Source organism: Micropterus dolomieu, linkage group LG21 (genome assembly GCF_021292245.1).
Source record: "Micropterus dolomieu isolate WLL.071019.BEF.003 ecotype Adirondacks linkage group LG21, ASM2129224v1, whole genome shotgun sequence".
NCBI classification, from domain to species: domain Eukaryota; kingdom Metazoa; phylum Chordata; class Actinopteri; order Centrarchiformes; family Centrarchidae; genus Micropterus; species Micropterus dolomieu.
Genome location: NC_060170.1, coordinates 15,205,021 through 15,226,085, shown reverse-complemented (window position 1 = coordinate 15,226,085; position 21,065 = coordinate 15,205,021). Strand labels below are relative to the sequence as shown.

General features: G+C 40.3%; 1 protein-coding gene across 1 annotated transcript in view; it reads right to left on the bottom strand.

Moving 5' to 3' along the window:
- The window catches only part of cspg4ba (chondroitin sulfate proteoglycan 4ba), a 31,310-nt gene extending 10,694 nt beyond the window's left edge, over positions 1–20,616 (bottom strand). Inside the window, exons 1-7 of the mRNA XM_046035777.1 lie at positions 20,404–20,616; positions 15,678–15,841; positions 8,791–12,366; positions 7,694–8,167; positions 6,817–6,993; positions 1,606–1,804; positions 66–197 (exon numbers count right to left, since the gene is read on the bottom strand). Coding sequence (XP_045891733.1) covers positions 66–197; positions 1,606–1,804; positions 6,817–6,993; positions 7,694–8,167; positions 8,791–12,366; positions 15,678–15,841; positions 20,404–20,491 — 4,810 coding nt within the window. The 5' untranslated portion in view covers positions 20,492–20,616. The remainder of the gene's footprint in view (positions 1–65; positions 198–1,605; positions 1,805–6,816; positions 6,994–7,693; positions 8,168–8,790; positions 12,367–15,677; positions 15,842–20,403) is intronic.
- Between the last annotated feature and the right edge of the window lie 449 nt (positions 20,617–21,065).

The window sequence follows — 21,065 nt, the reverse complement described above, 5'->3', positions numbered from 1 at the left end:
GGGGGGGGGGGGGGGAGAACATGCAAACTCTTTATGATAAGGCTCTACACAGAGTTCGATTTTACCTGGGAACACCTTGAGTGGACGGTTTTTCTCTAAACTGAGAATTAAGGCTCTGGCAGTGATGCTGAAGATCTGCCTGGGAGTGAAGTTCACGCCATCGTTGACTTGGAAGTTAAATCCTCCAGACATGGCACCTGGAAATGGAAAGAGACAAAAAAGCTCCAACTGTCAAGAAGACTCCTAGGCAAAGTTGTTAAGATTATGTCTGCTGGAATGAATAAATAAACACCTGCATCTTAGTTTTGTGATTACATGTTGTTTTACATATGTACAGTTAAGCTGCGCGTGCTTTCTGCAAAATACACACAAAAGAGATCAGCATTCCTGGTGCTGAAAAACTGCAATGCGAGCAAGAAATTCTTATTCTACTAGGAAATACTCAATCAAAATCTATACTAGTGTAGGTGTGTGTGTAAAAAAGAAAGAGACATTCTGCAACATATAGGATAGGGTGTGTCCCTTACACACTATTATTACACCCTTTCCTGGTGGTACTAGTGCAGGCAAAGAAAAAAGTAGATCAGAACAGTAAGCAGAACCCTAATCTGAGACTGACACTATCAAATGTTTACAGACCATATCAACGATTTTATAGAGTTTGCAGACTAAAGTATTGTCACCTCCAACCTGGCTCTCAGTCAGCTCTGTCTCTATCAGTGTTGCAAGCAATTTAACGGCTAATGAAGAAAGTTGCACAGTGTTCCTGCTGACGACTCACTGTGAGTTGACACAAGTAGAAAGAAAATAGAAACATTAGGAATTGTCAACAGCATCTTCTAGTAGACGCAAAAGGAACAACGAAAACAAGTTATCTTGAATCAGATTAATCTGATTGGACATTAATGCATTGAAACCAAAGCGTGCAGGTGAACAAAAAGACGATTACATTTTGCAGGTTGCAGTCAGGACTGGGCAATATGATCAAAATCAAAGTCACAATTTTAAAAACAATCCTTTTCCAATTGTATTTTGTTATCAATCTACATTACAGTACTTCTGCTGGTTTATTTAAGGAACAATGTTCTTTTGTTAATCATTCCATCAGACAAAATAAAAACATGAAATCATTGCAGTATTTTCCCTTCTGTTGTCTGGCTTATGCAGTTTGTATATATGGCGCCGCAGATGGCCGCCTCTGGATTATGCGCCGTAGTGCTTTTTGAGTTTTTGTTGATAAACTCTGTTTTCTGCCATCCCTCTCTGGTAACATTTACCAGAAAAGAGCTCTTAAATATTGAACTTTCCACTGCTCACACTATTCCACTGCTCTTTATCGAACTTTATGGAACTTTCTCTAATTTTATTATTGTATTATTGTTTAAGTAAGCACATGGTGAGCAATGTACAATTCTGAGTCAAATTCCTCGTCTATATATCCCTGGCAAATAAATCTGATTCTGATTCTGATATATGCAAAATAAGCATTTAATCAAATGAAATCAAACATAAATTCCGGCTTTAGTTATTGACGAAAGTCTCTTTGGGCTGCTCTACTGTCGCGGCGTTTTTTACTTTAGCAGGTGATAGATAAACTGATTTTACCTTTGTGAACAAACAGTAGCTGTCCCTGGTCTACATGTGCCTGGGTGAAGTTGAGCACTGGCTTCATGGGGCCAGTCTTCAGGGCCAGGTGTCCGTTGCTGGGTGGGGTCACCATGAAACGGAGCTCCTCTGGGGGTGTGTCCAGGTCCTGTGCTCTCAGATCCCCCGGCCTGATCTCTGTCACTGAGGACACCCACACCTGGACACAAGATGGACAAGCACAAAACAGGTGCCACCTGTAATCTCCATGAAAACAGACAGACAGACAGACAGACCTGCAGGAACACGGGAATAGAAATTCTTTGTTGGACAAGGTTCATTATGTCGAGGATAACGGTATTTGACTATTGCGGTTTTGGGTTTTTGTTTGGTGTTTGGTGTTTTATTTTTTATTTTAAATTGTCTGCCTCCTGTGTCTTGTCTGAACTTTGGAGCTATGGCCCCGGCCTTGTTTGAATAATAGAGCTTTTTTAAGTTATACATTTTTCTGTTTTTCATTTAATACACTTGAAAAACTGATCCAGCTTAAAGTCTGCATTTGTGTCCAAATACCAGGTTTTCCCTGCCTTTGCACACAGCTTAATGTCAGTTTGACATTTATTTTGGTATATGGAATGAAATACTGTCATATTTTGTTATACAAAGGGCGGAATACTTGCTACATAAAAGCTTACTTCTATTTGTGGATGTCAGTCTTTAAATTAATCTGCATAATTCACATGTTCTAGAAATTTAATATTAAGTTAAGTTGTCTGAAGGTTTATGTCTTTTTCATAAACTACAATCAACTATTTAATGCTTTTCGCTGCACAGATATATTAAAATTTAAATGGAAGCAAGACACATAAAACGCCAATGGAAACAGCGAATGCGTCCTTGTCATTCATCACCACATAAAATGGATCCAGGATGCTGTGGGTGTGAGTCCCGCTCCAAAGTTATTTCACATTTTTCTCTTTCTTTGTTTTCTCCTGTCATTTTCCTCTGTAAAGTAAATCATCCAACGAAGCAGAACTGCTATAAAAGTAATGTCTAACTGAGGCACCTAAAGACGGCATGACTATAGCAACCTATGGAAAAATGTCACTCTGAGTATCACTCAAGTCACGCTCAACAACTTAAACGAATGACATCTCAGGAATAAATATAGCTGGGAAGAATGTAAACACAGTTGGATGTAATGCGTGTAGGGTGAGGCATAGTTACAGTAAGTTCCTGCTTTCATGTAAATTTAAAAGCCTCAAGCTAACGTGAAGGAACAGAGCAACTCATTGACACAGAACAAAAAACTACTGAACCGTGCAGACGCTTGACAACAAAGAAAGAGCTTCTACAGTCCAGGCCAGAGAAACTATTGCATAACACACCATTGTCCCTGACACAGGTTGTAATTCCACAGTAATTACTGGAAGGCTGCGACAAAAATCACCTTTTATACAGCAGACATTTTGACTCCAGGAAAAGCACAGGTGTTACTATTAATATTAACAGTGGCTCTGTGCTAATGAAGAGTCTCAGTAAGCCATGATAGTGAGTGAACACCGCTTTTATTACTGTGACACTGACGCAAAGACACAATGTCTTCTATGATAAAGTCCAATTTGTATTGATGATGCAATGCCTACTGTTACAAAATATATACTGATGCATATATATTACAAAATAGGATTTAGGAATAGGATTTAATCCTAGGATTTAGTAAAATCACCATGACACCTAATTTATTTATTAATATGATTAGTTTGCATTTTCTTTCTTTTGTGGAAGTTAAGGTCAGGTTTCAATTAGCACCTATAAACACCACATGCACCCACCACATGGGACAACACACCCATCACGTCGGTCCCACAGCATTGAGTGTGTGTTCATCTAGTGGGAAATGACTACACCGCCAATAATCTCCCATTTAACAGGAAGTCACAGCCGGATCTGTCTGAAGAACAACAAAACATGCCAATACCTAAACTGTTTTGATGTTAATTTGATGTACCAAAATTGTGGTTTTATCGCACCTGCATAAATGTTCCCTTAAATCTGTTTAAATCCTTTTATTTAATGACATGTTGCTAGGTCTTAAGCTTTCCCTACTGTTGTCAGAAGGTAACTTAACCTTTATTCTCATACTCCCGTGCTCTGGTTTCTTCCCACCATCAAAAACATGTATGTTTGGTTATTTCTCAAGCCAGTAAATGTTACCAAGCCTTGGCTTGGACCTGCAGTGGATCCAAGCCAAGGCTTGCAGGTGCTTACAGGTTGCAGTGCAGGTGCTGATGAGAGCGGTGAGAGTGAACCAGAACAGTAAAACAAAACAAGAAAACAAAATCAGCGAGCTGAAAGATACTGAGACACTCAACCGAGATGAGGAAACTGCAAAGTGTTAATAATTATCTGCAGGTTTGTCACTATAAGGGACAACTTTAACATTACACTTAGTTATCTGACTAAGTCTGAACGGAAAATACTGATTACAGCAACTTTAACTTCAATGTTATTGGTAGGTTCGGTCACAAAATCTACTCTAGTTTTGAGTTAAAGGTCTGGAGTGTATTCTCTTTTACAATACAAATAACAGACTCCTCGTTTTACAAATGACTGCAGATTTCCTGTTAGTACAGTTTTTTTTGCAGGCCATACAAGTGCAATGCAGCTACAGGATATGTAGCATTTTATGTTAAGAGTGTGATCAGAATAACATCTCAGAGTCACACATTGCAAGTTCTCGCTTATGTTCTCTGAAAGTTGGTTAATGTGTGAAAGAAGTGAAAATTGTAGGGTGAGGGGAAAGAGAAAAAAACGACTATAAAAACTTTGTCATAAAACGCTGCAGGGATGTATAGCAAATCATTGTATGATGCATAAGAGTGTGACAGAATCTGAGGGTGGGTTTTGAGTTTTAAAACCACACCAAATCAACCTAAAATGACAAAAGGTGAGCTGGCTTCTCACTTGGCTGTAACTTACGGGAACAGAAGCATGGGGTACTTTTTTCAATTAGTGCCTGTAAACGCCACAACCACGCACCACATGGGATGCCACAGACGTCACATTGGTCCCACAGCATAAAGTCTCCCCATATGAGAACTCTTGCCACACATGTGAGTGTGTGTTGGTCAAGTGGGAAATGACCACACCTCCAATACTACCGCATTTAAGGAAGTCACAGCAAGATCTGTTCGATGAACAACATCAGTTTGATTCAGCAAATTCAAATAAAAGACACAAGATCAACAGCCTGCACAAAATAAAAAATGTTCCCTTAAATCTGTTTAAATCATTTTATTTTATGACACGTTGCTTGGTCTTAAGCTTCCCTCCTGATGTCAGAAGGCCACATAACAAAATAATTGAGAATTTAACTTCAGGGAGACTCTGCTCACAGCTCTATGTGACAATTCAATAAATTCTAGACCCACTTTCAAAATCCTGACAGTTACACTTCAATTTCATCTCAGAAAACCACCACAAACTGCTGATGTGCCACTGCGATGGCATTATTTCTAAAAAACAGAAAAAAGATCAAATGTATGTCAATTAGTACTGCCACAAATACAAAATCAAGGCCTTGCAGTGGATAATAGTTTACTGGTTTCAAACATGTTGGCAAATTCTGCAGTATTGATAGATAACTCAAGTTCTTTGTTGGCATAACTTAGAAATCACTGGATGACGTTTGATTAAAGAAATGAATTGTTTATATTTTTAAGACAGACTTATACATTTTACAGTAGATTTTATTTCATTCCTCAGCATTTGCCAAGATTATATAACATGTAAACTGTGGGGCAATGATGGAGCAGTGGCCACATAGACACATGCCTTTGTAGTGAGAGTCCCTGGTTGAATTCCCCACTGTGACACATCCACCAATGTGTCCCTGAGACAAGACTCTTAACCCCTAGTTACTCCAGGGGCGTGTGATCTCTGACATACTTGGCAATTGTAAGTCGCTTTGGATAAAAGCGTCAGCTAAATGAATAAATGTAATGTAAATGTAATTCCTGTGGCATAAATGAAAATCTGATGAATCTATTTAAAATGTTGATTCAAAAAACATCAAAGTTGTTTCAAAACTAACTTTCTAATAAATTAAATGAGGGACCAAGTAACTGACCTGTAAATCTCTCCACAGTCTAATTTTGAGACTCAACATCTGCAGTGGCAGAGAGCCCCCTTGTGGACACCGAGAATCCAGTTCCCTTCCACCCAACATCAAGTAAAACATGATATAATGATTAATGATCGTATTTGTGCAGATCAGTTTGTTATTGACTATCATCGAAAACCATAAACAAACTCCCCTTCAAGGTTATTCACAAAGTTTCTGATCCAAATTATTTTTATTTAACTGCCTCCTTGATGTTCGCACTTCTCTGAATCTGCAGGATCCCCGAGGAATTTGAAGCATTTGGGGCAAAGCCGCGCAGACAATAGAGACCTACACATGAGCCTCTCTTTCCAGCTGGACCTCCTCCAACATTAGCCACTAAAGCAAGTCAGCACTGCTTAGCACATAGACACAAACGACAACATTTCGTCTAATTAACGAGTACCACATTAAAAACATATGTAGGTAGAAGTGCTTTTCACAGACAGGTAATAAATAACCAGTAGGGTTTCTCTGGGTGAGCACATAGTGATGAGGGATGTGTGAAGTAGATGAAACTGGACTGAACTGAGGTCATGTTGTCACAGTGTTTGCTATTTTCAGGTCATGCTATCATGCCATTCAACTAAATTCAAGCGACATATTTTCAGCAGCAAGACCTTATGTCCGTTTAATGCCTGGGGGTTATTTTCCATTTGATTTAAACTCTTTTGTATTCATAAGATGCCTCAGAAATAATTTCCAGTCAACCCAAACTATGCAAAATATAAGTTTCTCATTTCACTGAAACAGCATTTCTTGCAAGCGACCCACCAAAAAGCTAGGAGAATTTGTTTGAAAACTTAATTCCATGGCACCATAATAGGCCTTCCTACAGGTCACAGGCATCCCCAAATGTATGTCAGTGTCTGTTCTCTGCTGCCAGCACCCCTGGACACTGCTCCACATAGCAAACATACTTTCCCTCATCTAGCCAGCCATGGCAACTTGCAACACTGCCCACATGAAAACTGTCTGACAGTAAGCTATAATGCCAGACCTGCTAGTAAAAAAAAAAAAAAGAAAAGAGTCCAGCGTTTAAATATAGAGCAGCAGTGCAGACTCACCCTGAGGACCCTGTTGGCTGTAATAACAGGAGGCTCATCGTTGACAGCTGTAACCTGGATGTACACCGTCTGGGCTGCACTCTGCTTCCTCAGGCCTGTGTCATTGGCCACCACAGTGAAGTTGTCAGCTGAGGTCTCACTGCTGTCGTGGACATAGTAGATGAACTCGTGTTCCACCTGATTAAAGATTATCATAAAAATGATCAGGAAACACCTGAGATTGAAAATGCAAAGATTTTTGAGATGATATGAAACCATTAGGTCACTATTATCAATTACTCCATGATATAGATATAGGGACAAAAACTAAACCAGTTATTTATTTGTACATTATTTTAAATAATTAGGAGCACAAACATATTAGAAAAAATATATATCAAGAGATTCTGACTAGGATAAGGTGAGATGAGAAGGGGTTCAAGCCACAGTAATGCTATCTTTTCCTCCCTTTAATGTTTTAATTTAATTAAGGATGAATGGTGTTACAAACTTTTTAAGCATGGCTGTAGATTAGAGTCAAATTTTAAAAAATTACACATTATGTAAAACAGTAAAATCAAGTAAAATTCACAGATCAATTGACCAGTTTAAGCAAATTATTCGAAACATTTCATTAAGAATGCATTTTAGGTTACAATTTTCTTTTTAAAACGCTTGTAAATTTGGGTTGAATTTGATAAAACATCCTCTCCTCTAAATTCTTCTATGCCTCTAAAATGAGCATGATCTTACAAAAAATAGACATGACCTGTTAGTAATAGGCATGAAAAACCTTAGCACCACATTAAATCAAATTATTCATCTATCAACTGCCAAAAGCCAGGCTATTGCCATTTTTCCGTAGCAACTATAACATTGTCTGTAAGAATACACCCACCTGCCTCCTGGTGAAAGTGGTTATGGGCACACCGGGATGTCGAGAGTGCTCAATGTGACCATGATGTGGGGGCTCGGTCAAACTATACAGGAAGTTGATTCCAGAAAAGTGTCGGTTGGTGACTTTGAGCACATCCTGGGTCAGTGCCTTGGAGGCCCCCTCGTTCAGTGTGAAATTAGAGACCTGAAGTGGGATGAGGCGTGGGATGATGTCAACAGACATCCTAACGTCGCTGACATCAGTGATCCCGTTGGTGGCATCAAGGATAAAAGTGTCGTTCACTTTGCCGGGCTCCACCTGCATGTACTGGATGTTCGCACTGTTAATGTCCTCTTGGGTGAATGTCTTGACAGGAGACTGTTTGGTTCCGATGTAGTGCTCCTCCGCTTCGACAAAACGTCGGAGAAGGCCATGAGATGGGGCTACCTTGACTGTGAATACAATCTCAGATGGCAGGTTGTCCTCGTGAGTGAGCTGCAACAATCAGAAAACATGTTCATTGGTTATATTTGAAATGTTCCAAGCGTCACTAAAGTTTAGTTTCATTGTAAAATGTAAAAACAAACACTGGTCAGCATTCAGTTTCTACCCTTTCAGCAGCCTTAAACAACTCTCAGTCTTTTACCCGAACATTAGTGTAACACTGTCCTTTTATTATGGTTTAGATTATCTGCCAAGTGTTATTCCCTTCTGACAACATGACTACACCACAAGATGAAGGCTGTTTAATTAAATTCGTTTATAATCAATAATCATGTTAGGTTTAGAAACTCTTGGTTTTGAAATGTTTCAAATGAAACATTGTGCTCAGGTTCTACAAGTATGCATATTATTGTTATTAATATTATAATTCTTATTATTATTTTCTGTAAATGAGAGGTTTAGCAAATAATCAAGAACAATAGACCTAATATGGAAATTAACAAAAAAAAAATTTTTGTGACATTGCAATAATTAAATATAAATACAGAAAATATTGTCATGCCATATGAATAAAAAAGGATGGTATTGGCTTTCAACATGGCCATCATAGTATTTGAACCAAATTAAAAATTGCATGAATACGGATGATAAAAAATTCTTAATCTGTCTCTCACCTCCAGTTTAGTTTCGTCAATCTTCACTGGTTTTCCCTCTTCCACCAGTAAGGTGTTGTGATGCTGCACGATGGGTGGCCTCTGATGACTTTCAAGGTAAACCTTCACATTGATCCTCACTGCAAGTCGAAGACCTTTAGCTTTCACTGTTAAGTTGAAATAGTCTGCCAGGTGTTTGCTGTCATTGTGCCTATACGAAATCAGCCCATCCTTTAAGTCAGACTGTGAGAATGACTCCACCTTTGTTTCATTGCGGAAAAGTCTTCCATACTTGGGAGCCAAATCCAACATGAAGATGACCTCCTGGTCATCTCTGATGTCCAAATTTGATGTCACACTGAAATTACTGGTGGAAATAGTTACTGACCTGCCCTTCTGCACCAGAAGGCCAGTGTTGATGCCAACATTCAAGAAAGGGTCATGTGCACTGATGTCTAAAAGGCTTGATATAAAATGTTTTCCATCTGAAACAAAGAGCACAAACCTGCCAGTGCTCACACCTTTGTGAATGAACAACACTCGCTTTTCTTCCAAATCCTTTTGTCGAAACTGGAACAGTCGATGAGTAGTGTCATTAACCAGCACTAGGTCTCCCATCGGAATTCCACGTCGAGTGTAAATCAACTGGCCATCATCAAAATCAGAGTCTGCATCATGATAACGCAAATCATCTATAGTGAGTAACTTCTGTCCATCCCTTACTACATGGAAAACTTTATCAATAACACGTACCGGCTTTTGGTCATTCAACAGCTGAATAGATATGTTGAACATTCCTTCTTTGGAGCCAATTTCATCTTCTGCAATGGAAGATTTGAACCCTTGCGTAGTGGAGGCTATGAAAGTGAACTCGTCTTGAGTTGTTTCACTGTCATCATGGATGTACATTATCCGTTCCTCTAATATATCTTGATTACTAAAGGTTAAGATGTTGTTATAGCTAGCATTTGAATTTGAGTGACTAATCCGGGCTAGCTTTCCATGTTTGGGGCTGCTTATGACTGTGTAGTACATATCCTTTGTACTCAAAGTCTCTGCAAAAAGATTATCTTTCGTGATAAGTTTACTTTCTCCCTCCTGAAGTGAGAGTCCATCATTTCTCATAAACACATTGTTGACATCAGCTTTAATAGAAAACTGGAAATCATAGTTTTGTGACTGAGCATGCCTGGAAATCAGCTGAAATTTGAACCTGTCACTTGTATCTTCATAAGGCCTGTCAACTAGCTCATAATGTACTTTTAGATCTGTTACATCTCTTTGGCTAAAGGTTGAGTTCTTCCTCAAGACTGTGGCATCGAGCAGGAGTTTCCCCTTCTTTGGTGTGGTGAGAACACGAAAATAAAGGTCTTCCTCTGAGAGGGCCACACCTACAGCTGTGGCAAAAAGATGCTCTGAGTCCAGTGTCACTTTTCTAACTTTATCCATGTCTATCACAACATTCCTCACCAGATGGTAATTCACCCATTTCACAGTGATTGGGAAAAGTATTTCAGTGGCTGCCCTTGCAGCCACATTAACTTTGCTTTTAAAGTAATCAGTGGCATTGGATGTCTGGATTTCTTGAAAAGTGCTAATATACCTCAGGCGCTCCTTTTCTAGAAGCCTTTGGGAAAATGAGTCAGTGGGCCTCCATTCCCCGCTTGAGTGAAGTCTCTGGAGTTCTCCATACTGAGGGGGCTCAATGATATCATACCGAATGTCTACAACTTGTTTCAAGGCATTGGTCTGCACAGCAAGCTGCTTTGAACCAATTATAGCTGTCTCTCCCTGAATTATCTCAAGGCCTGTGTTGTTGGCAATCTTATACTCCAGCGCTATAGCCATGACCCTCAGAACCACGGTGTTGCTGACCTTTTCCCCATCACTAACTCTAAGAACTATCCTTGAGTTTCGAACCCCTGTATGAACATAGTACACCCTCAGATCCTCCAAGTCTAAATATGAGAATGAGGTCACTGCCTTGCCAGGGTTGTTTTCTATTTCCAAATATCCTGCGTCAGCGTTCAGGTTACCAAGCACAGAGAAGACAAGGTCGGTGGGGCTGCTATCAATGTCTGTGGCCTTCAGAACATCCGTGGTGAGGCGTTTCTTTGAGTTCTCCAACAGGACAAAGAGATTTCCTTCAGGAAGGCTCAATTCAGGTGCATCGTTGGTGGGTGTCACAGTAATATTGTAGCGGTACAATTTGTTGCCCTTCAGATAATCAGGAACTTGCTTTCTACTGCTAGAATACAGCGAAAACATGAAGAAGTCATCTTGTTCCTCTGAGCCTCCATGGATATACATCACTCGTCCGTGCCAAAGGTCCAACATGCTGAAGGTGTTCTCCTCTTGGTCCTGATCAACATCAAGCCTTATCTGACCACGAATTGGTTGCTCCCGTATTCGGAACATGATCTGAGACTGTCTAATTCCAAGCTTCTTGAAGTCCAAGAGTACTTTGATGTGTTTGGCCTCAAGAGATGCTCGACCACCTTCCTGGACCACAAGGTTTTTGAGCTGCACAAAATTCCAGCCATATCTTCTGTCCAAGCCCCTGGCGACAGTAGACATGTGAAGTGAAGACGGTGTTGGTGTCACCAAGTGAAAGAAGGATCCCGGAGCACTTGTTGGACTCACAGGGGTGGGTAGTTCTGGCTCTTTCTCTGGCTCACAACCAACTGAGATATCTTTGGTGACTACAGCATTGGAGAGACCCATCTTCACTCTGTTGACTTCAATGTTCTTCAAACATCCTTTAAAGGAACCACCTCTGACACGCTTTCCAGACACAGAGACAAGCCCTGCCTTTCTAACTTCTGATCTGGTGCTGTCATCGATACCTCCAACAAAAAGATAACCTTTAGGCTGAAACCCTTTCGAGCGAGAGCTAATGCTGATTTTCACCATCTCTCCATCAATAGAAAGCTCAAGGCTTTTGGAACTGAAATGCAACTTGATAGAGTGCCATTTCCGGTCATTGATGAATGTGAGGGAACGAAGCTCGGTTTTGGTTCCACCTTTTCCAATAATAGCCACTGGCAAACCTTCCTGGATCTCCAAAGCCACAAAGTCCCCTTCTCTGGCTGAATTGTACAGGATAATTCCCTCTTTGGCTGACGTGTGCACAACACACTCAAATACCGCTTCCTGCTGGGCATCCCAGGTTCCAAGAGAAATGTAAGCCCTGGAGCTGAAGAAGCTGATAGGATCCTCCTCGCTTGCAAAGAATTGGGGACTACAGCCTAAAGACACCTCATGGACATTCTTGAATCCGGTATATGGCCTCAGTGATGACAGCAAGTCATGTTCATTGAAGACCACCTCGTCCATACAGCCTCGGAAGCCGATCAGGTCTCTGGGGAGGTAAAGTCTGTCCAGGCTTCCTGAGCCTCCAACATACAGACCATCCAAAATGTTAAGATCATGATGGGAGCCTGGCATCTTGACACTCGTGTGAGAGTTCTTGTCTACAGTCAGACTGACGTTGTGCTGCACATGGCGGACCTCCACAGAGTGCCAGGCCAGGTCATTGAGCTGAGTGGCGCTCTCTGACTGTAACACTTGCTCCCCCGATCCAAGGTCCAGTTTCAGCTAAGAGAAGAGACATAACAGCTGGATTACAAAATACACTATATTACAATAATAAAGGGTAAATGCACATATTGATCTAAGTAGCAATTCGATTTAAATTCAAATGAATCCATTTAGAATAGATCTGTGATGTCCCATGTCACAGATGATTTCTGTTATTGTTAGCCACGAGCCTCGAGGAATGGCAGTGTCAGTTTGTCAGTCCACCACTTTGATCCAAACTAAAATAAGAACTATTGGATGGATTGCCATGACATTTTGGTACAGACTTTCATGGCCCCTTGCCCTTTTCTCTAGCACCACCATGACTTTGTTTGTTATATATTAGTTTTTTAGTGAAATGTCTTGGCAGCTATTGAATGGATTACCGTAAAATTCTAGTGCAGACATTCATATTCCCAAGAGAATGAGGCTTACTGATTCTGATGATCCCCTGACCTTTCCTCTAGCACCAAAATAAGTTTGTTTTCTTTTTGTATTTTGGTGAAACGTCTAGAGATCTGTCATTAAATTTGGTACCAATATCCATGGTGCCGTGAGGATGAAGCCAGCTGATTTTGGTGATCAACTAGTTTTCCCCCATCTACATCTAGTTGATGGATGGGTACAAAATTTTTAATTGGCATTCTTGGTTCTTAGAGGATGAATCCTGATGACTTTGGTGAACCCTTCACTTTTCCTCTGGCGCCTCCATAAGGTTGATGTGTGTGGTTTTGAATAAAATGTCTCAACAACTATTGATTATTGGATGGATTGCCATAACATATGGTAGACATTCAGCTCCCTCTAAGATTCCTTAACCTTTCACCTAGCGTCATTACTGGTCATGTTAAACTAGGTGAGCATTGTAAACATTATACCTACTAACCATCTTAGTATAGTCTCACAGTGCCTCTACCTCTACATGCTTAAATATGTTGTATGTATGATCATTAAGACAATATTGTTAAACACATGTTTTTTAATAACACATAAAACATATTTACATAGCATTATAAATGCTTGTCTCTATGACCTAAGACAGTGTGACAAAATGATGGAATGGGAAATACAGGATTTAGACTGCTTATACTCCATGATGTCACCTGTTGTTATAACAGTGAGCGTCGTCTGATTTAAAGCAGGAAGAGAACTTTTTTCTCTTCGCCTTCAGCTTCGTCATCAGAGCATCCTGTCACCATCTCAAACTAATGCTGCATTTAGATGACGTGCTTGTCAAGGCTTGCTGCTGAGTCCCTGCTATTCATGCACGGGTTTCCAGCTCATGACTGACTCACGTGGAATGAGACCCCAAGCCCGAGGATGACTTGAGCGAGTGAACATAAAAAATTATTTGATGACCTGTGCCAGTTTAAGGAACAAGGACGAGCGATTCACTCCTCGTGCTCACTGAAATACGACAATGCCACACAGTCGTCAGTGTGAATTAGTCCCGTTTGCACAAGTCTAACACGAATGGAAGCTTAGTCACAAGGATATTTTGATTTTGATGCACAAAAGGTATAATGCATGTCTTAGGACTTTCTGTGTTTCTTATGAATGTGTCTGCATATTAAGAAGGCTTCCTACAGTACCTCTGTCCATTCTGTATGCTGATTTAGCTTGGCAGAGCTGCTTAAAAGATGCTGTAGAAGCAGTCTTGAAGGGACAAATGTATTTCACCCTTAAATCCTTCCAGCAAGGCTTGTGCTAAAAATAGAGTACCCGGTTTGGGAACACAAACCCATTATAAATGTTCCTGAAGTGTGCCCACACATTTTGTTATTAAATCAGAAGAAAACTTCCAAAGGTGTGTATTGCAGGTTGAGTTTATTTCTATTATATTTAGAGAATATTAGTCTTTTTTTCACACGGTTTCATTTCAGTATAACATTACAGTTTGGAATTCGATGCCTTGAGGGGATATACACTCTCTGTGGAATGCTCATTATTAACTATTACCAGTCAATTGATTATTATGGTCAGCAGTACCGCTCTCCTTTTCTCATTTCTCACCTCACCTCCTCGACTCCTTGCTCCTCGACTACTCGCGTGGCGTCCCTCCCAATCGAGATGCAAGTGGAGGAGTCGAGGATCAAGGAGGCACAAAATAGGGAAATGAGAAAGGCCCTGTGTCTGTGTGGTGTGTGATTGGGCGTGGCGCTCCGGCCCACCTCTGCCACACACACAGATCCTTGTGTATATAAACCCCAGTCCTCCGCTCCATTTTTTGCCAGATCATCAGTAATACTACGTGGTACAGTGCTATGGCTCCAAACATACCAGTGAGTGATTCTACTTTTTGATTGTGTTTGATTGTGTTTGTGCCATTTGCTGGAGAAACCTGCCCGCCTGCCTCAACCTAATGGATCCTCTACCATCAAGACTCAGTGTTAGCTGTGCTGTGCAAATAAACTGGACTTGAACCTTTTCCCCTCCGCTCTCTGTCTGTGTTTCTGCACTTCAGTCCAGATTACAATATGTCACAACATTGAGTGGAACAAATTTCAATTAAAAAACTTTTTGATATCTGTTATGTTTGCTTTTCAACTGACTGAGGGTTAAAGGACGGATTTTGAGCGGTACCTCTCATGATTGAATCTACCAAAAGGTAGACACTCACTGAACCAACACATTTATGGCAGCACAGTAGGACAGCATTACAACAAGTGACAGAAAATAAAGTAAAAAACTGCTGATTAATCTTATAATGTAGGCTATTTCACTTTCTGACCTGTAATCAAATAAAGCAATTGTAAAATTAATAAACCTCATAACCACTCTGTCATTGTCATCACTCAATTTAAAGTGCTCCCACACAGCTGAGGTCTGCAGCATTTTGTTTTCCCTTTGATGTGAACAGGAGCGTTACATTCACTGCTGTGAGAGGGATGTCAGGGGTGCGAAAAAAAACCCCTAATATTTGAAAACCAAAATTGAAAATCGAATATATGGCTGTATATATAACATATACAGTACTATCACGCATAGATGGCTCAATTATTCAAATACAACAAAGACACAGATCTGCTGCTTTCATAATCTTCTAGTTTCCACTGTGACATGAAGTGACTTGTATGGAGTTAGCACTCAGCTCACACCATGAAGGCTTGTCTGCTTGTGTTACTGTGTTGAGAGACTGACACTGTCAGCTGAGATGGAGCAATAGCTTAAGGTGGTCACTGCACGTGTGCCATGTCTTTTTATACGCATGTATGTGGTCAAGCACTGAAGATCTATATGTATTGTTTGCCTGTACATATATATATATGGGTGTGCTCATGTATGCTTGAACACATATGCTCTTGTGCTGGGGCAAAGGATGTACCCACCTGCAGGCGACCAGCATGGAGCTCTAGTAGGAAGTAGTTGGCCTGGCCCGCGGCGAGAAACAGCAGGCCGTTGGTGCTGGAGGTTCGGAAGTGAACGCGGAGCATGTTACGGTCGGATGACTCTGTTGCCTTGAGCTGTACAAAGCCATCGCCATAGAAGGAAGCTGGAGAAAGAGAGATTAGAGATAGATTTTCAATAAGAGAAAGCAGAGAACAAGAGGGGAGCACTGATGTGTTCAAATGTGGTGTTCACTGTCTTTTGCAGGCGCCAGAATGCTGAACGCTCTTTTAAACTGGGCTGACTATGAAGGAGAACTGGAACAGAAAGTACAGTAGCAGTGAACACAGCAAACACAGAGCAAGTCAAGTCAAGCATTGTGGTCTTAATATAGCCAACATGTGACATTTAGATATAAAAGCCAGGCTAATTATCATCCCGGTTGTTCTTTACACACACACACACACACACACACACATACAAACACACACACATTCACACACACACACACACACACACACACACACACACAGAGCTTTATAACACACACTGCGCACAAATTATACCTCACCTGATTTAAAACAATGATTGTAAAATGAGTTTAGCCTTTCTGGTGGGCCAGTTACGTTTGTACTTTCAGCACTAAACCAAAAAGACTTTTATGCATTCAAGTACAACAAGAGTACAATTATGACACAATAAAAGCTTTACCCAGAATAATAACCATCTTTAGGATGAAACAAAACTCCAGCATGTGCATCCCGACAGAACTGCAGGTTTATGTCGCCGCTCATTTGTAGCTTTAGGAGAAAGTTGGTCGTGGACTGTCCAAAACCGTAGGAATGACACAGCTGAATTTTAAAGCTTTTTGACTTTAATGCCACAACAGCTGTATACAAACTGAAGCAGAGGATGTGGAGGTGGCTCGGAGGGAGTCAGACATGTTAGGGCCTGCCCTGCCCTGACAGGAACCTTCAACCTGAACATGAAAGGCTCTGACGTCCCCACATTGTCTGTGGCCCCATGTTCCAGGAACAGCGTGGAGGACGGACCCAGCTGTTTCTTCTACCTCACCTCCCAGCCATCTCACATCACCCTGTAATCTGGGCTAACACGCTCTGAAGCTTTCTAATCTAAGCCTCCATGCCCGGGCACCACCAGTTCAGTTTTTAATGATCTCCACAGTCCCCCGCATATTCAAAGGTTAACAAACAATCTTCGCCTCTGTGAAGAAACATGTCCATTCCATGTTTGATTTATTTGTAGTTCATGACCCAGGGCAAGAATGGGCCGCTAATGGTCCAGAGTGACTAACTGTGGGAAGTTAGATAAAGTTAATGTGAGTTAATGCATTTTTGCTTTTTTTTTTTTTTTTTTTTTTACTTCTAAAAGGGTTAATGCACTAATGGGTAGTTTGCTTGACCAAATCCAATCTGAATGGACTGTGCAGTAAATTCAACACAATTAGACCAGTAAAGCATGTAAATTAGCCCTGCAGCCATATCAATATACAATCATCAATTAACAGGAGCTGAATGCAAAGACACAAAAACTATTTAAATCAACCTCAGTGTATCAAAAATATCATGCATTTTCTGATAACACGTATGCAAAACCAAAATCAAACAATCAACATTATATGTTCTTACATTTTCACATAATATGTATTTATGTATACTGATTTTTTGGTTTGTGAAAAGCCAGCTCAGTCTTGGTGCGACGCCCATATTTAAAAATAAATCTCTGGTTTTAACTGACTAAACAAAACATTGCTTAGATCTCAGTAAAAAAAGAACATAGGACAATAGGGGCAAATTGAAGCTAATTTTGTATCACTGAGATTACACATTTTTCTATCTTCTAGACTGAAATACAGTGACATCTTCAAATATCTTGTTTTGTCCGACCAACAGTCTAAAACCCAAAGATACCGAGTTTACCATCACATAAGACAAATAAACCCAGCTGATTCTCACAAAACAGAAGCTGGAACCAGGGAATATTTTGCTTGAAAAGTGACTTTATTACTTTATTAGTATTAAAGCATACCATACCAAACCCACAGCTGGAAAGTAAAGTGTGCAATTCTTTCATTAATTTGTTTATCCCAAATAAATGTTTTTCTAGTCAGCCAGCTTCCTTTCATATCAAGCAGCACATATTTTCCAGTGAACCTCACATGGCTGCTCCCATCTCTTATTCCCCACTATAGCCAGCTTTGGTGCATATTTTGTGAACAACCCACTATCTAACTAATTCACACACAGTAATATTTCCAAGGCCCTGAACCCCCAGCTGAATAATCAAGTACAGGGCAGACACACACTTGACAAAGTTTTGAATATCTTTAAAAATATATCCTCCAGGTGTTTACTTTTCACAAAACCTCTACCTGATGATATCCAGGCCTAGGCATTTATACCTACTATATAAAATGATTAAATATATAACATGTTAAATTAACTGCCATTAACTGACCAGTCAGGTGTAATGCACCTTTAACAGCAGTTAAATACAGCTAGAAATAACAAAATTGACTGGCCTATAGCATCCAGCACTACTCTGACCCTGAGTCAGACTGACTGACTAAATTTATTGTCCTTTCTCATTTATACGTCATGTTCATTCATCTGACTGGCTGTGTGCAACAGGGAGGAAGCATTTTCAAAAACTGGCCAAGAGGAACGCAATAGCATTTTTCCCTTAAATTCACAAGGATGGACATGCATGCTAAATTGTATTCTGGCATTGTCACGCCGACGTCATAGGATTAAAACCAGTACAAAAACAAGACAAAATGGTCTTCCCCACAGTTCACTTCTCTAGAGGGAACTGGGAAAGCTGTAAAAACACAGCAATAAGGTTTGGAGTACGTGTTTGAAAGAAAATGTTTCTGCTTTCTTTGACATAGACATTTTGTGGGTGTCGGGGGGGTATGTAAATGAAAGAGCACAGTAGCCTGCCAGAAAACAATACAATAACCACACGTTACCACACGTGTACACCTGACTGTGCCTTAAGAAGCAGAAACAGGAGTTGTTTGGGAGGTTGTTCTGTAATCTACATGTCTGCAGGGGCCGTTTCAGTGCGTCAGGGACATTTTTTTTGTGAGAATTCAAAACAACAAAACTAGTGACCTTTCAGTGAAGACCCGCTTACAGTTAATTTGAGGGGTAAGACCAGTGCTTGTCGCTGCCTGTGTGCTCCGTTTATACAACAAATCAGAGATGCAACTTGACTGAACTGACTGCCTCTCTGATGCACTGTCAAAGCCTGGGACGTGGATGTTTTTAGCAATGGCTTATTTCATAATCCTACGGGCATACAGAGGATACATATAGTGAAATGCACTGAAGTAAAACAAATGTCTATACTGTACTTGTTAACAATGAAGGATATTGTCAGTGTGAGTCACAGTGAAATAATTCCTGATTATCTCCAGGGGCAAAGCCCGGCTGGATGCTGAATCAGATGACACATGCACAGGATCAAATCAACCAGAGATTAACGAATGCACACGTGAATGTAAATAGTATGAAGCCGTAACTAACACATTTGCCCCCTTATATCTCTCACTGCAGCAACAATGATGTCCATTTCTATGATTTCACTTGAGCGTGCTATTGTCACCATCAGATAGTTCTTCCAGTGCAGTGAGCATCACAGTCCCATTTCTGCTGCTGCCTCTGATAAGGTGAGAGTATTGTGTGTGCTTACAGTAGTAGAGCTGCAACAATTAACCCATTAGTTATCAACTATTAAATGAATCAGCAACTATTCTGATTTCCAATTAAAGCGGTTTGTGTAATTTCTTCATGATAAAATATCTAAATTCTCTGATTCCAGCTTAAATGTGATGTGATATATATTCTGGTTTCTTGACTCCTCTGTGACAGTAAACTGAATATTTTTGGGTTGTGGACAAAACAAAACTTTTCAGGACGTCATCTTGGGTTTTGGGAAACACTGACTGATACTTTTCACCATTGACATTTTATAGAACAAACAACAGTTTGATTAATCCGGAAAATAAAGGACAGATTAATGGTCAATGAAATTAAACGTTAGTTCCAGCCATATACAGTACACTGCATATCCTGTGTGTGCACCCTGCATGCACAGATTATTCAAAATCTAGTGCAAGTCAATGTATATTACTGATGTTATTAGCCTCATTAATTTGAAAAAATCCAAACATGACTCACTGATGTCGCTGGAATGAATCTCAACATTGTAGCCAAACACCCACAATCCAGTCCTCATTCACAATGTATTCAATTCTGTTAGGTGTTACACTAAAAGGTTAACATTTTAACACCTGTGAACTACCACAGCAGCTCAACAGCATGTACAGAAAACATTACAATCCTCTGTAAAGTGATACTAAGCCTGCTCTGGGAGACACACTCATGATGTTACAGAAATAGTGCTGCAGCCTACATATTTGAGGAAATCACAGCCACAGCCAAATGATCATGTTTGGGGTTGTTATTTCATTTGTTATGACCATTTAAGTGGTAGTTACAACCTGGCAATCCCAAGTAGCCTTCAGGGTGAAACTAATTCCTCAGTAAACTACAAACACTGGAAGAAACTCGTCAAAGTTAACGAAGAATGAAGAAATGGTTACGGTATTAACAAATCGCCATTGAAAGCACCATCATATAAGGTTATGCCTCGGTTGTTTTCACTGAAAAAAAAAAAGGTCGAAAAGTTGCAGCTTATTACCTCCCGACGCCAGCTCGAGCAGGAGCGACCACCAAAGCAGACCTCGGAGCCACAACTTCTTCTGGCTGTGTTTCACAACAGAGTCCATATTTCTTCTCCCGGTGGAAACACCAATGTCAGTTAGACTGTAGTTACATATTTACAGGCCTGTTTTCACTTCTTCACGCTGCGGAAACGCCAAACACATACAGTTGTGCAAATCCCCCAAATGGTGTGAATGAGTGTGTGAGAGGAGCTTTCACTGCGCCGTAGACCCTGAGCTTAACTGAGGCACCGACGTAGATCCCTGCTAAACTCCGCCTAGTGCGTTCTTCTCAAAGAAAAAGGGCACGCTAATCTCAGTTTTCAAAATAAAACCCTAACCCTAGAAGAAGGAGGGGGGAAATGCTGCAGGCTAAAGTTTCAGTCAAACAACATGCGACAAAACAGACATTTCAAGAGTTTTAATTAATCTGACTTTCATGAGCTTTTATTAAACGTAATGTAAGTGAACATAAAATAAGATTAAGCTGAAAGCGCTATTTATTAATCAGAAGTTATCATGTTACAAATAAATTCACTTATAGCGGTTGTAAGAGCTCAACAGAAAATCTATACAGTCTATGATAAAGCATAAAAAATATAACAATGTTGTAAAACGTGTAATTAAATGTTCACATTCC